Raw genomic sequence first — 13,734 nt, 5'->3', positions numbered from 1 at the left:
TACTGTGATGCCTGCTCTGTACTGCCGGTGGATCCTTAGGATGCCTTTATCTAAACAGTACTGTCTAAAATGTGCCAGAGTGCGGGTCTTGGCCACAACATTTGCGCTCTACATCTGTTGGCATATCTATACAATTGCCACAGGTGCACCACAGTAGTCCTGGGACCTCCACAGGTGCAGGGTGACCAAGTCGGTGTTGGTTGTCCAACAAGGCATCAAAAACTAGCCCTGGTTGCCTTTCCAAAAGTTGAGAGGTGAGCTGGCGGTGGTCCTCCAGGCTCATGCCTTGCAGTAGGCGCTGGAAAGAAACAAAATGTGATGTAAGGTTAAATATGTTGAATGTTGGGTGGGATTAAAACAAAACTGTACATTATCAAGGTTTTACCAATGGAGGTAAGAGAAGCTGATTACTTGTATAGCTAGATCATTCTAGAAACAAGTCATACCTGATCAGTAGGAGCAGGGCTGTACGCTAAGCTTTTTCACTAGGAGCACAGGTGCTCCTAAATGAAAAAGTTTAGGAGCACAGAAAAAAATTTAGGAGCACTATGAAATTTCCTTGAAAACCTTCTTGCCTTAAGCAGGATACAGATCATTCACAGCAGTGGCAATCATAGTCTCTGCTCAAACCCTACACACACAGAAAATGGCCTGTCTTGTTTCTATTTCATATTTTGAATTCAGAATTTGTATACATTTATCAATTTATAGCATTTTAGGATCTGCATAATTACTTATAGCTTAAAATATTCAGTAAACTGAATACTTCATATTGATTACACTGTAATGATATTACAGGGGTGGTGTGTAGGTCTAATTGAGTGCCTGTCACTTTAAGATGTACGTGAACATAATTAGGTTTCATTCGGTTTTAGGAAAAGAGTCAAGCATAGTTCAAGGATACATCATGTTTTCATTAAATAACTTAAATGTTCAAAAAACGAACAAAGGTAAAGACAAATATTTCTGGTGTAATAGAAAAGATGAGTGTCCACTGTCCAGTAACGTTAACTTCTATGATTTAGGTAGCCTACCATGGCATGGCATCGTGAGTTGTCACTTTTTCCTTGGTCATGTTTAATTGGCTGGGTGCTTAACTTACTCTACCATGACTCGTCTTGGAGTTTGGTAGGCTATATCTGTTATATCCAATGAGTGACAACCAGAGCTCAAAATAAAACGTTACGGTATTCTCCTGATAACGTTAGTGGAATGGAATTAATGTGAATGTAACCTCCATACAAAGACGCAGAGTGGCTATATGATGCGCACATTTGCAATGAAAATGTTCCGCCTTTTTAAAGCAGGTGTAGCCTACACCAAATCGTGGTTAAATCCATCATTTAGACAGAATCAGTCGGATTTCTCTCATAGAAGTCAACCAGGCCTATGTCAAATGCAGGCTGGGGTGAAGCTAACACGGTTTCCACACCGTGTTTATCAACCGTGATAATAATAATATTTGAAATGAACACGGTAATTGTAGGCTATATAGTCAACATTCTTATCATGGTTTGCCGTTTCAACGGTAGGCTAATCGCTACAAAGTCACCAACTGATAACGAACAGATTGAAGAAAAAGAAGAATGGTTTTGGAGTGACATTTCTTGCGTGTGTGAGAGACAGCGAGATTGATGCTGAAAGCGTGAGTTTTCAGCCAGGAGCCTTAGAGTTGTCAACTATGAAATGTGTATACAGATGCGCGAAAATTGTACTAGCCTATACTTTGATCCACTTGGTGTGGATTTTTAGGAGCAAAATGCGAATAAAAGGGTTGAATTCAGTACTCGCACCTGTGCTCCCATTTCATATTTTCAATTAGCACTAATATATATTTCCTCGCATTTGCAACGAGGTGCTCGCAGTGTACAGCCCTGAGTAGGAGCCTCTTGTTACGACGAAGATGTAGAAGGAAGAAAATAGGCTACTATGGTGCATGTTTACCCACTACCACTCGACCCAAGACATCACACATGCCTGCCCTTAGGATTCCCTTGCCCTCACACACACACACACACACACTTACAGTACATGCTCCCTCTACTAGCACGACCCCAGGCAGTAGGGTTGGCCCCTTGAGCCATGGATTTGCCCAAGGTTTCTTCCTGAAAAAGGGAGTTTTTCCTTGCCCCTGTTCCTCCTGGGTGTCCCTTGGTGCTCCCCAAACCCTCTTTTGTATAGTATCTATTCATTTATTTCTATTTTTAATTTATTTCTGGACACTTGAGCACAATGACTTCATTACTTATAAATATTTTTTTGTACTTGAACTTGATGTTATTCTACTGATCGTCCGTAGCCAATACAAACCTCTGCTTCTTCTCTCCTCTGCCTTCCGAGCTCCTCCACTCTCTCCTCGTCCTCTCTCGAACACACCAATCTTTGGGACCTTTTTGTGGTTCCAGCTCCTCTTGTAGAGGTTACACGTTCTTGTCGTGGGATGGCTTCGGTTCTCTCTGTGGCAGTTCGACTGGTTTGGGGTTCCTCTGTTCCTCCGTCTTCTGTTCCTTGCCCTGCTCCAACCACATGCAATCCACCTCTCTGTCCTCGCCTTCCTCTCCCTCTACCTCCACTCCTTCCTCTCTCTCCTCTTCCTCGTCCACGTCCTCCGCCTGTCTCTATCGTCAAATCATCGGATGATGATCTCTGACTCTGTATGCAGAGAGGAAAACATTTACCTGAGTCTCGACTACCTGATTTATGCAAACATAGCACACAGTTTAAGACATTAAAACAGTTGAACATCTGCAATACAGACACAGAACACCTTCCTAAGTAAACTGCCTAAACTTCAGGAGTTGCAGACTGAAGTTAAAGGACTATGAGACATAACTTGGCATGTTGACTTTCTGACTTTGCAGTTATCATCAGAAGACCCGGTGGTAGCTCCCGAGGGACAATTATAATATGTTAATATGTTGTTATTATAAAATAGTTAATATGTTGTAACCGGAAATTATAATAATATAGAGTATTTATACACTTTTTTTTTGTACAGGATCTAAGCTTTTAAAAATCGAAAGGATTGACACATGTTTTGGTTCTGGCCATGGTCTAGAAAACCTGTGGCAAACCAGACCAGAATTGTGATTCAGTCAGTACGGTTTAGCAAAAATAATTTGATTGACTCCTCCTTTGTGACACAATCTGTAGCACTAACAAAGTAGCAAAAGAAATGGCAAAAATCCTTCATTTCAGTTCTAGCAGGAGCTTTCAAGAACAAACTAAAACTAGAATGTATTTCCGTAGGAACTGCGGAGTGTGCTTGCTCTGGTGTGGTCTTTGTTTATGGCAAATGTTATTTAGCAATTTAGTTAAACAAAATTGTTAAGACTTTGAGGTTGAATAGCATATTGATTATTGAGACATTTATATCTTCAGTAAATGCCTGAAGTAACTGAAAGCATCAGGATATATTTGGATATTTTGTGACATTGAACTGAAGGGTTTCATTTTGAATTCATTGAACATTTAGTTAAGATTAGCATCTTCTGAGTGCTAAGTTTCTAAAGGTTGGCCAACCATATTGAGTGTCATAAGCTTATCAAGTGAGTGAGGGGTGTACCTCTGGCTGGAAGTAAATATCTTTCAGCTCGCCCTTGTGGTCGCGGTCCGGGGGATGTTTCCTTTGCACGTAAATCATGGCATCGTGAAGCGTTGGGAAGAACATCGATGACCTGATCTCATCGTCGAAAAACTTGCAATTGTAGAGTTTGTCCAAAATGTCCACTGTAACAGCAAGGTCAGATTCCAGTTAAATCTACTGCACTCCAGGTCAGAATGCCCGAGACGGATGAGTCAGAAGCACTGACGGTTCTACAGTGTGATTGAGGATGAATTGATAACACACACATACTGTAGGTAACCTGATGCTTTAGGTGATTCACATGGTTGAGGATATCTTAGTGCTACCAGATTCACTGATTCCTCAGTACAGACTACTGATCTATGTGTTGACATTGGTAAGGGCAGTTACCGGTATGTGCAATGGCTTCAACATTACATTACACAGCCATGGATCTATAAAATCAAGCAAGGACACAGTGAGGATTACTGAATTAACCCCCGAGAATTAACCTCATAGCTGAGAAAATTTTACAAAATCAATGGATAAGCCGTGCCTAATAGATGGGAAATTACTGTTAGCAGATATGCCAGGGGAAATTATGATATTGCCATGGTATGTCTGCATATAGGCTACTGACCACCAAGTGCTACGTACCATCACAGGACACTATGTAGACCTCCACATCCACTCGTATGAATTCTTTTAATGCCTGAAAATTCAAGACACCTTTAGCTTGCTGTGGTTCATCAGGAGTACATTTTGATTTATCTCCCTTTTCTTAAAGGAGTCATAGAACGCATTTTTTGACCATTACAAATTGATCTTTGAGCCTAAATAATGTCATATGCAAATTTGTGGGGCTGAAAACGCCCCAGGAGCACTGCTAGATCGCCTAATACAAGGTCATAAATAAGCCTTGCAATGAAACAGTTTGTTTTTCCCGCCCACTCAGCAAGTTCATGAATATTCAAATGAGATGCGCGCTGATTGGTCTATTGGCCGATATGTCCTGAAAGTTGATTGGCTCAATCCACCGGTCTGAAGCTAGAGCAAAGTGAAACTACGTTTACTGCTGGTAAATAAAGCCAAAGTCTTTGATAACAATGGATTTGAATAAGGAATACAGCCGTACATGTATAAACCGAGTCAGAAGAAGGTTCTGACGAAGATGAAGTGCAGCAGATTCCCCAACAGAATGAATGTGTTAGATTGGTAAGTTTTATCAGTACATTTCTTAGTATAGTAGCTCTCCAAAGTTAGCTGTAATAACGCTAGCATTACAACGTCTCTGCCATAGACCACATATCTAGATACTAGCATCGTAAGAGCAGTTTAACAAGAATTATTAATCGAAGGTATGCAAATGAGAGGGGGTGTATCTAAAGGGGGATGGGCGCCTATTACGTGTTATCTGAGCTCTGTTCAGATTGGAGCATTTCAACACGGCTGTTTCTATTTCCCAATTTGCATACGAAAGCAGGCGGGAGACGCGGTAAAGTCTTTGGTGTTGTCCTTTGGACACTGCTCGCAGCCTAAATTCAACAGGAACAAGGTGAATGTGGTTTTGAATTCTAGGACTCCTTTAATAATGGAAGAATACCAACATCAAACATGTATTTCATGTGATCATGGAGAAAGAAGAGCCTCTGCACTCTTACAGGGGAGCTACACCAGACGCGTAACTGAAGCGTTCCGTTCGCGACGCGTATGTTGCAGCCGGTCGCAGCAGTTAATTATCACTGTAGTCAATGGAAGTAGCTACACCAGACGCAACAGTGGCGCGTACATTCGAAAAGAAATAGACCCATCTTCTAAAGTGGATTTTACGCGTCGCAAACGCTTCAGTTACGCGTCTGGTGTAGCTCCCCTGTTAGAGAGATACTTACGGCTTTGAGGCCTTTCATGGCTGACATGTCGAGGAAGGACACAGCGGCGAAGTCCAGGACGAGGCTGTGGATGGGCACCTGGGGTACGCAGATGTTGGTGGGGAACTGGGAGTTCCAGTTGACCTGCACAGGCAGGTCGGCGTAATCAGTGAGCAGGTCCAGATCCTCCATGTTGCCCTCCTTATCCGACTCATCAATGGGGGAGGAACCAGTGGGCAAAACCCCTCGCTGAGTGTAGAATGGAGAAGGGTCATTGTGTATGTGGTATGCAATACTGTTTAGAGTATTTGAAAGTAAGACTCAAAAATATACTGCATATTGCAAAAAATGCAGGCTGAAAGGAATATATTGTAGCAGTGGTCAAATCCTTGGAAATGTTTTGTGGCTCACCAGTGACCAGCCAATGAATTAGACATGCTGCTAGTGATATAGATGTATTAGTATATAATGTTTCACATATACTGTAGCATCAATATGTTTGAGACATACAGTACCCTTGTAACCTGTAGTGACCCCTTCTTCAGCATTTTCCGGATCTTCCTCAAGGCCTTGTTCCGCTTCCTTAACACTCTTAGAGGACTGAACCCAACCTGATATGAGTAGATTTATAGTCACCCACTGCTATCAGCATATCAGCATTTAAATAACAGTGATGGATATGTTTGTACTGAAATATGGTATGGGGCATACAGCTTCCGTCAGCTTCTTCCTGAAGAAGTCAATGTTGGCAAAGAATATGGGTGAGGGCATTCTGAAGATCATCACTCCTTCTGGTTCTGAGATCTGGCAGCACATAAACACCATTCATGAGCAACCTGCAATTGTCACTTTGGAGGAGTTGAGGATGTTCCTACTCACACAGGGGTAATCCTTGCGGTCTCTGTACAGATCGGTCCCCGTGATGTTGGCAAGCACTGCACAACGAGGACTGGAGGAAGAGCACAACATGCTGTCAGGAACCACCATTCATTAGTATTGAAAATGTTCAGATGCCATGATGTTATACAAGCCAAACTGACGTTCAGGAGCAATCTCTCATGTGCTTTTCCCAATGTTTAGAAAACAAAGCATATGTCAAACTCTTAGAAGATGAAGGTTGTCCTTGGTATACAGTAACAGATCTCCAAATACTTTTCACATTTATCGCCGATCTTTTAACCAACTAACCCTTGAATGCTTCTGCCCACGGCATTTCACCACCAAAGCTAAATGCCTCAACTCACAACTGAGTCCTGAAGACGACCGTGAGTAGCTCCACGCCCAGCCCTGCCGCCAGCCCCAGGTCCAGCCCCAGCAGGATGGCGGCCACACATGTCCCCACCCACACCACCTGGAGGAGGAGGACAGCACGGACAAGTGAGACAGCAACGTGTTTTTTTTCCTCCCACACATTTTTGCTTATAGCTACAGTATAATAGATAAGGCACATTCTGGTCATTTACTCCATGTTGATGGAGCCCAATAACATTTAGCATCCACTGTGTGGCACATGAATTCATTACTGAATCTGGCTAAAATCAAGACACAGTCTATTTGACACATACAATGGTGTGAAAATAAATCTCATAGAATGGCGTTTTTTTTCTCAAATGTGCTCTTTAAAATAATAATAATAATAATGAATTCTCATTAGAGGTGTTGGTGATGGGACAAGCTGGAAATGGAGCCCACTCACTCACACAGTCCAGCCGGTCTTTCCTCCACAGGTAAGGCACTTCAGTCACCTGTTGCAGCATCCCCTTCAGGTTAACAATCACCAAGGCACCTAGGACAGACTGAGTCAAGAAATGCACATAGTTTTAAGCACTGTTTGTGTTTGGACCAGTACTGTATTATGCATGAGCTTTCTGAGTTTTGGCATGTCTATAGTTTATGGAGCAGTGCTTTGTAATGTGTGTGTATCCGTGTCTGTGTCTGTATGTGTGTGTGTGTGTGTGTGTGTGTGTGTGTGTGTGTGTGTGTGTGTGTGTGTGTGTGTGTGTGTGTGTTCAGAGTGAGAGTGTGAGTGGTACCTTTGGCAAGGGCTCAAGCAGGAATCCCATTGCCACAGTGACAATCATTGCAATCATGGCCGAAATAAGACCTGCAATCTAAGCATACAACAGATGGAGTGTATGTATAGATGTTAACAGATACGGATAGAATGTTGAATCTCAGAGCTCTGTTATTTTCAAGAGTATCAAATGCATTTCAGCGTGCTTCAAATCAAACTGTAAAAGCTGGACAGAGACTGTAATGTCTTTAAGGTCCTGGCTATAATAGGGAAATATATATATATATATATATATATATATATATATATATTCTTTTCTTTTCTTTAAATGACCTAGATTCAGGTGGACAAGGATTTTCTGGACTATAAATATTAGATAATTAATCAATAACATGACAACTTTTACAGCTATCTTTTATAGCTTTCAAATGACTGTTTATTGTGTGTGCCTTATCATCAAATCAATGATTTAGCCTTGAACAACCGCACCAACTCACAGTGCACGTTGTGTGTGTGTCATAGTGTTGTTGTGTATGTTTCACAGTCTGTACTGTATGTGTGCGTAAATCAGGGGACTCCATCTGCACTCTAACCAATGCACTAAAGAGCCCGTCCCATTGGTAGAGCAGTCAGAGCGCATAATCAGCAGTAGTGTATAGATGTTCTGTCATGGGCCGTGTCCAGAAGTCAAGCGTGCACACTGGATAGTACCTTCTTTCCAGTAGCGTCTCAGTTAGCTTGCTCCTCAGTATGCGTCCCTACCTACATTTGGACAGCAGGGTTACGTGTGTTGTGTGTTGACGATTTGCATGACGCGTGGAGCTTGACCTGCGCTGCGCAATGGATTATGGGATATCTGAGGGCAAAAAAGATGCATCGATGCACGCTTGGAAATCACGCCAAACAAAGTACCCATCTAGTGAGAGCGCTTGACTTTCGGACAGTCTATTCTGACGTAACTTCCGGAAAATGCACACTGCCCAGCGTGTGTACAGACACAGCCATGGTTCTGTTAGAGTGTTGGGTTACTTGTGTCTTTCCTCCAGTGCTCTCCTGCACTGCTGCCCTCGAGGGTGCCGTACTCGCCACAGTCGACTTGAACGACGCACCAACAATGTTGCTGACCCCAAAAGCCACCAGCTCCTAGCAAAGAGAGACACAAATGCAGACACAAGTTATCCTACCTTTGGTAGATTGGCAGCAAATATCATTAATGAATAACCTCAACTGACTTATCTATTCATGGTGGCAGTTAATTATTGGAGGTGAAACTACTTCTGATTGAGACAGGGATGGAAAATATTTTTGCGGCACACTACAGGCTTTGTTTCAAAATCGCATTCAGCTATATGTCCAGGCGCAGTATAGTATGTTATGGGCGTGGAATGTAGAGATAACTAGATTACAGCTTGCTTCCAATGTATACACAACACCAAGTACTACATGTTGATAGGTAAATAATGCCATCAGACTTTGAACACTGACCTGATTTCCATCAATGACATAGTCATGTTTGACAGCATAGACCTTGGCCACAGAAAAGGCTACAGCAAATCCCACTACAGCCATGGGGATTGCCTCTGCTATGGTGTCTTCCATGACCTCCACATTGGGAGGAATTGGGGGCTCATATCTGAGAAAAGAGAAGTACATTGTAAAAGGGTAAACATGGACAATCTGAATACTGGATAATTGGATGGAATGGACATACTGGAGAATTGTAATAACTGAAAGGTTTTTAATAACTGAAGGTATTTATTCAATAAGATACAAAATGCACAAAACATTTACTTAGATTATATAGCCTAGTTTATACTGTTCTCACTGACCCCATCAACATCTGGCCCACCACGTCTACCCTGAACCTCTCCTTGAAGTTGAAGCCATACGATATGCCGCATGCAATTATGGTCTTGTACAAAACAAATAAACAACTTGATAAAGCACAATAATCAAGGTTTTTCTTATGTAAAATAGGACTGGATATCCAATGCAGAAACAGTACCCTCACCATAATGACTTCTATAGGTATTGGCACCGGAAGCTTTGATTTGTACTTATCGTTGATCTCTTTCACTACAAACAAAGCAAGCATGATCACGATGGACATCACCAGGTCACAGATATTGGTGGAGGTGATTTGGGAGACGATTGTCTCCAGTGTCTGTGATAGGAGACATCAAAAGTGACAGCACACTTTGTGAATGAATAACGTATCATAAATAAAGAAAATGTTTTTCCTTAAAATACTGGAGTCATAAGTATTGGCACACCTATGTTAACCTACAGTGCGAAATTCCCATAGAGGCAGGCAGAATTTTATTTTTAAAGGCCACTTATTTCATGGATCCAGGATACTATGCATCCTGATAAAAATCCCTTGGCCTTCATCATCACACACCCTTCGCCATATCAAGAGATTGGCATGGTGTTTTTTTCAGTTAGCCTATTAGCCTGTTTGATGCTCATTGAGCTCAATGCCAATCAAACAGGCTAATACTGTAGGCTGTTCACTCACAGAGAGAATTGGAGAATTGGTGTCCTTTTTTCTCATTTTATTACTTGAGGCATTAAGATAAATTTTTAAAAGACAATGTTATATTCCTCTTTTTAGTCAACTTTATCATGGGTACCAATGCTCTTCTCTGAAGTATACAGTCACTCGTTTATGAATCTGGTCTGAGTAGTGGCCACAATACCTGACGAGCCAAGGAGATGTCAAGACGGCCGGGCCTATAATCACAGCTATTAAACGTACCGAAGATGTTATGTTTTATGAATCCATGACATTTACTACATATTAGCCATTTCGCTACAAACTTTGCTTTTCAAGGTACAGTATGCCTGCCTATAACAGTCAGCTAAACAACATTGTACCACTGGACCAGCATGGTTAAGATGTTTTATTTTAATGAGGGAGATAACCCCACCAACTTCCCTTGCATGTGAACGACAGACAACCATCCATAACTTGACAATATCATTGGTATCCATGACTGTATGTTACAACTCACATATATGAGGGACAGCGGTCCACTTATTGCAGGTACAACGAGACCCAAGATGAACTTCAGCTGCGACACCAGGATGTGGATGCCTGCGGCTGTGGTGAAGCCGGACACCAGAGTGTCCGACAGGTAGATGACGATGAAGCCTGCTTGCAGCAGTCCCATCCCCAACTGAATGAAAAGGAAAAGGATGAGAATGGAAGGCAAAGTTACAGTATGACATTTTAACAAAATGTCATGGTTGGACACATCTCGTGAACACCAAGGGAAAAATGCCATCTTCTGCAAAACAAAGATTGCTTAAACAGAGTTTGTTTCATTTCACATTACTCACATTCGGTTACCTCAGTCTCCAACATTACTATAAAATAGTGTAATCTCAGGTGAGGTGTGTACTGAGACTCTAACACACACCTGGATCAGTCCGGTGAGAAAGGTGACCGAGGAGGCGACGAGAACCCTCTGCTCGTTTTGAGTGAGCCCCTCAAAGCCGGTGATGTTGGCCGGAGACCCCGTGTCCGGCACCAGACGGGTCACCACCTGCCCCACCATGAGACTCAGTACTGGGAAGGAGCCTGGAAACCATGGACATGTGGGGGATACATGTAGATGTTTACATTGTTTATATTGTACCAAAATGTCAATAAACATTAATAAAGTGAATATAGTATAGTAATAGTATAGTAGTATAGTAATATATAGTATAACAATACTAAGTGAAGTAACAGCACTTGCTTATAGCATGTTAGCATGATTTGTTTTAAATCAATTTTAACAAGCAAATTAGAATCGTGTAAGCACTATCTCTATTCTGCATAGTCTGCTGTTCTAAAACTTGTTGTAATAGCAATTGTTTCTCCCATGTGATATTGCTGCATATTATAACAATGACTGTGACTATTGTGTCCTCACCCACAGAGATGTGCCGGGAGGTGCCCAGGAAGAAGCAGACTATAACGGGGAAGAAGGCTGTGTAGAGCCCATAGCTCGCAGGCAACGAGGCCAGCAGGGAAAAGGCCAAGCCTACAGGACATCACATCAACATCAGCAAAGGAGAGCGATATTTTAGGTAAACAGGACTTAGATGTTTTATGTATAACCCAAAGCCATCGATATCTCAAAGTTGCGAAAGCCGTTGACTTCCATGTTAAAGCCAGATTAGAGCGGTCACGTGGTTAGTGGGTAGCCTCAGTGGTTCCCTTGGTCCCTGGTTTACTACGGGATTGACAGCAGCGATCGCATTAATATTTATGGTAAATACTCAATGAAAATTACTATAAACTGCATTTTTTGTTCTTGTTTGGTGCTCAGTGTGTGTGTGTGTGTGTGTGTGTGTGTGTGTTTGTGTGTACTCTAATTCTTTAGGTTTGTGCAATAAAATGGGCCTTATATCATGCAATCCCTCACTTTCATTTGGATTGCTCTCACTTGCATCCAGAACACCTACTCTTGACTATTTGTCTAAACATTTAGTAAAGCAAGCATACAAAAACTGTTTAACCAATCAAATAATCAGCCTACTTCTGACTGTCATAGGCTTATGTCATAGGCTAATCTAATCCAAATGTATCTCAGTGCCCTTTATACATACAGACGGCATCTCGTCATAATCGTGGTTACCGCCCCCAGTTACCGGGGTTAACATGGCTGAAACACCCCCCGTGGGGGAAAACATTTGTGTTCTGCTAGCAAGTTAGCCCATTGACTTTCATGTGTGATGTTAGCATGTTTTCCCCCACAGAGTGGGCGGCAACCTTCTAACCGTCTGTATCTATGTTATGTTTGAGTAAGGGTCATCAGGTTTTTGGCTGGATTTCAAAAGGAAACAGTAGAACACGTGTGACCTCTATGAAGTGTGATGATTAAACATTGTGAAAGGTTTTGGCAACATAAATTATATTTTCAAAGAAATGCAATGACCAATAAACTTCTGATAAGAAACACCACCCGAGCAGAAAGAACTTCTGAGAACCAATGCCTTCTCCAAAGTGAAAGCGTGTTAGAAGTGTTCCATGACTTTGGAGCGCAGCCTTTAGTCCAGTGCTGAATGGTCCCAGAAACAGTGCAATGACTGTGTGTCTTCTAAGAAGTGTGATGATGATTAATCATGGGTTTGTTAATTAATTACCTTGGAGCACCGCCACTAGTCCAGTGCTGACCCCGGATACGATGTCATTCAGCAGCCATTCCTTCACCCGGTAGATTCTCAGCCAGCCAATGATGGGCAGCAGAGACAGGGCTGCATTCTTAGCACGTTTGGAGTCACAACTGGATTTAGAAAAATGGCCCAGATATCAATGTAAATGCCATATGCTAGCCTCTTAAGTACATCTTCAGTGGAGAGTACATTATCTCTCTTCTATCTCCCAATAACAAATATCAAACTGCAATATTTTGTTTTCCATGCTACTATATGACAAATAACCACCCCTGCAGAAACACAGCTCTGGAATATCCACTTTGAAAATGGTGTATTTGTCACATTGACATTACCCAAAACATTCTGGTAAACAGCACGTTTGATCAAATGTATACCTTTGTATACTATGGTAGGCCAGTTTCTATAATTTCGTACAATTCCAATGAAGGCAATACCCAATAACGTAAGCTAGGACATACTGTTGTTGTGCTGTACAGTGTGTACTGTGTAGGCTACTGTATTATCATAAACTGGTATGTCTTCTTTGAACCTGTACAAACATGGCCTAAACAAAAGGTATCCGAATCAGGCTTCTACATTTTGTCTCTTTCTATGAGACTTTGGAGATTGGAGATCAGATTCAGACAGATTGCATTTGCAAAGCATCTCTCTGATGAAAGCTTTCATTTAAATATTACTATCCTCTAGTTAGCCTACTCATAATACAGTGGTAATTCCTAGTGGTCTCCTCTGCACTGTATCTTAAATGTTAAAAGATTAAATGTTATTCTATTGTTGTGAGTCGCTTTGGATAAACATGTCTGCAAAATAAATAAATATAGGCCTAAATGAGATAGGTCCCTATGCAGTCAGTCAGAGACACTTATGATGCAGTTGCATAGCCAATAGTAAGACCTTTAATAGCCTATCTTTGAACATCAAACTCATCTCCCAAACGTTATAGCCTAAACCCATGCCATTGACCCACATTGGCTATATTGGCAATCTTACGTTAAATAGTCAGTCACATGGTCCCGTGGGGTCTTTCGCCGTCTGAAGATCTTTTCATGTGTTTCCTGGAAAGTGTCTTCAGAGTATAGTGGTCTGGCCACCGTATAGTACTGATCCTGTGTATCCAT

General features: G+C 41.8%; 1 protein-coding gene across 1 annotated transcript in view; it reads right to left on the bottom strand.

The window, feature by feature from the left end:
* LOC134062023 (chloride anion exchanger-like) overlaps positions 1-13,734 on the bottom strand; it is a 36,405-nt gene extending 22,671 nt beyond the window's left edge. The window contains exons 1-18 of the mRNA XM_062517895.1: positions 13,607-13,734; positions 12,584-12,723; positions 11,368-11,478; positions 10,870-11,030; positions 10,462-10,626; positions 9,459-9,611; positions 9,277-9,359; positions 8,933-9,080; positions 8,477-8,590; positions 7,467-7,544; positions 7,134-7,229; positions 6,678-6,784; positions 6,313-6,382; positions 6,145-6,237; positions 5,949-6,044; positions 5,455-5,682; positions 4,223-4,277; positions 3,566-3,729 (exon numbers count right to left, since the gene is read on the bottom strand). Coding sequence (XP_062373879.1) covers positions 3,566-3,729; positions 4,223-4,277; positions 5,455-5,682; positions 5,949-6,044; positions 6,145-6,237; positions 6,313-6,382; positions 6,678-6,784; positions 7,134-7,229; positions 7,467-7,544; positions 8,477-8,590; positions 8,933-9,080; positions 9,277-9,359; positions 9,459-9,611; positions 10,462-10,626; positions 10,870-11,030; positions 11,368-11,478; positions 12,584-12,723; positions 13,607-13,734 — 2,190 coding nt within the window. The remainder of the gene's footprint in view (positions 1-3,565; positions 3,730-4,222; positions 4,278-5,454; positions 5,683-5,948; positions 6,045-6,144; positions 6,238-6,312; positions 6,383-6,677; positions 6,785-7,133; positions 7,230-7,466; positions 7,545-8,476; positions 8,591-8,932; positions 9,081-9,276; positions 9,360-9,458; positions 9,612-10,461; positions 10,627-10,869; positions 11,031-11,367; positions 11,479-12,583; positions 12,724-13,606) is intronic.

This window comes from Sardina pilchardus, chromosome 17, assembly GCF_963854185.1.
Source record: "Sardina pilchardus chromosome 17, fSarPil1.1, whole genome shotgun sequence".
In the NCBI taxonomy this organism is placed as follows: Eukaryota; Metazoa; Chordata; class Actinopteri; order Clupeiformes; family Clupeidae; genus Sardina; species Sardina pilchardus.
This window is presented reverse-complemented; position numbering and strand designations above follow the sequence as displayed.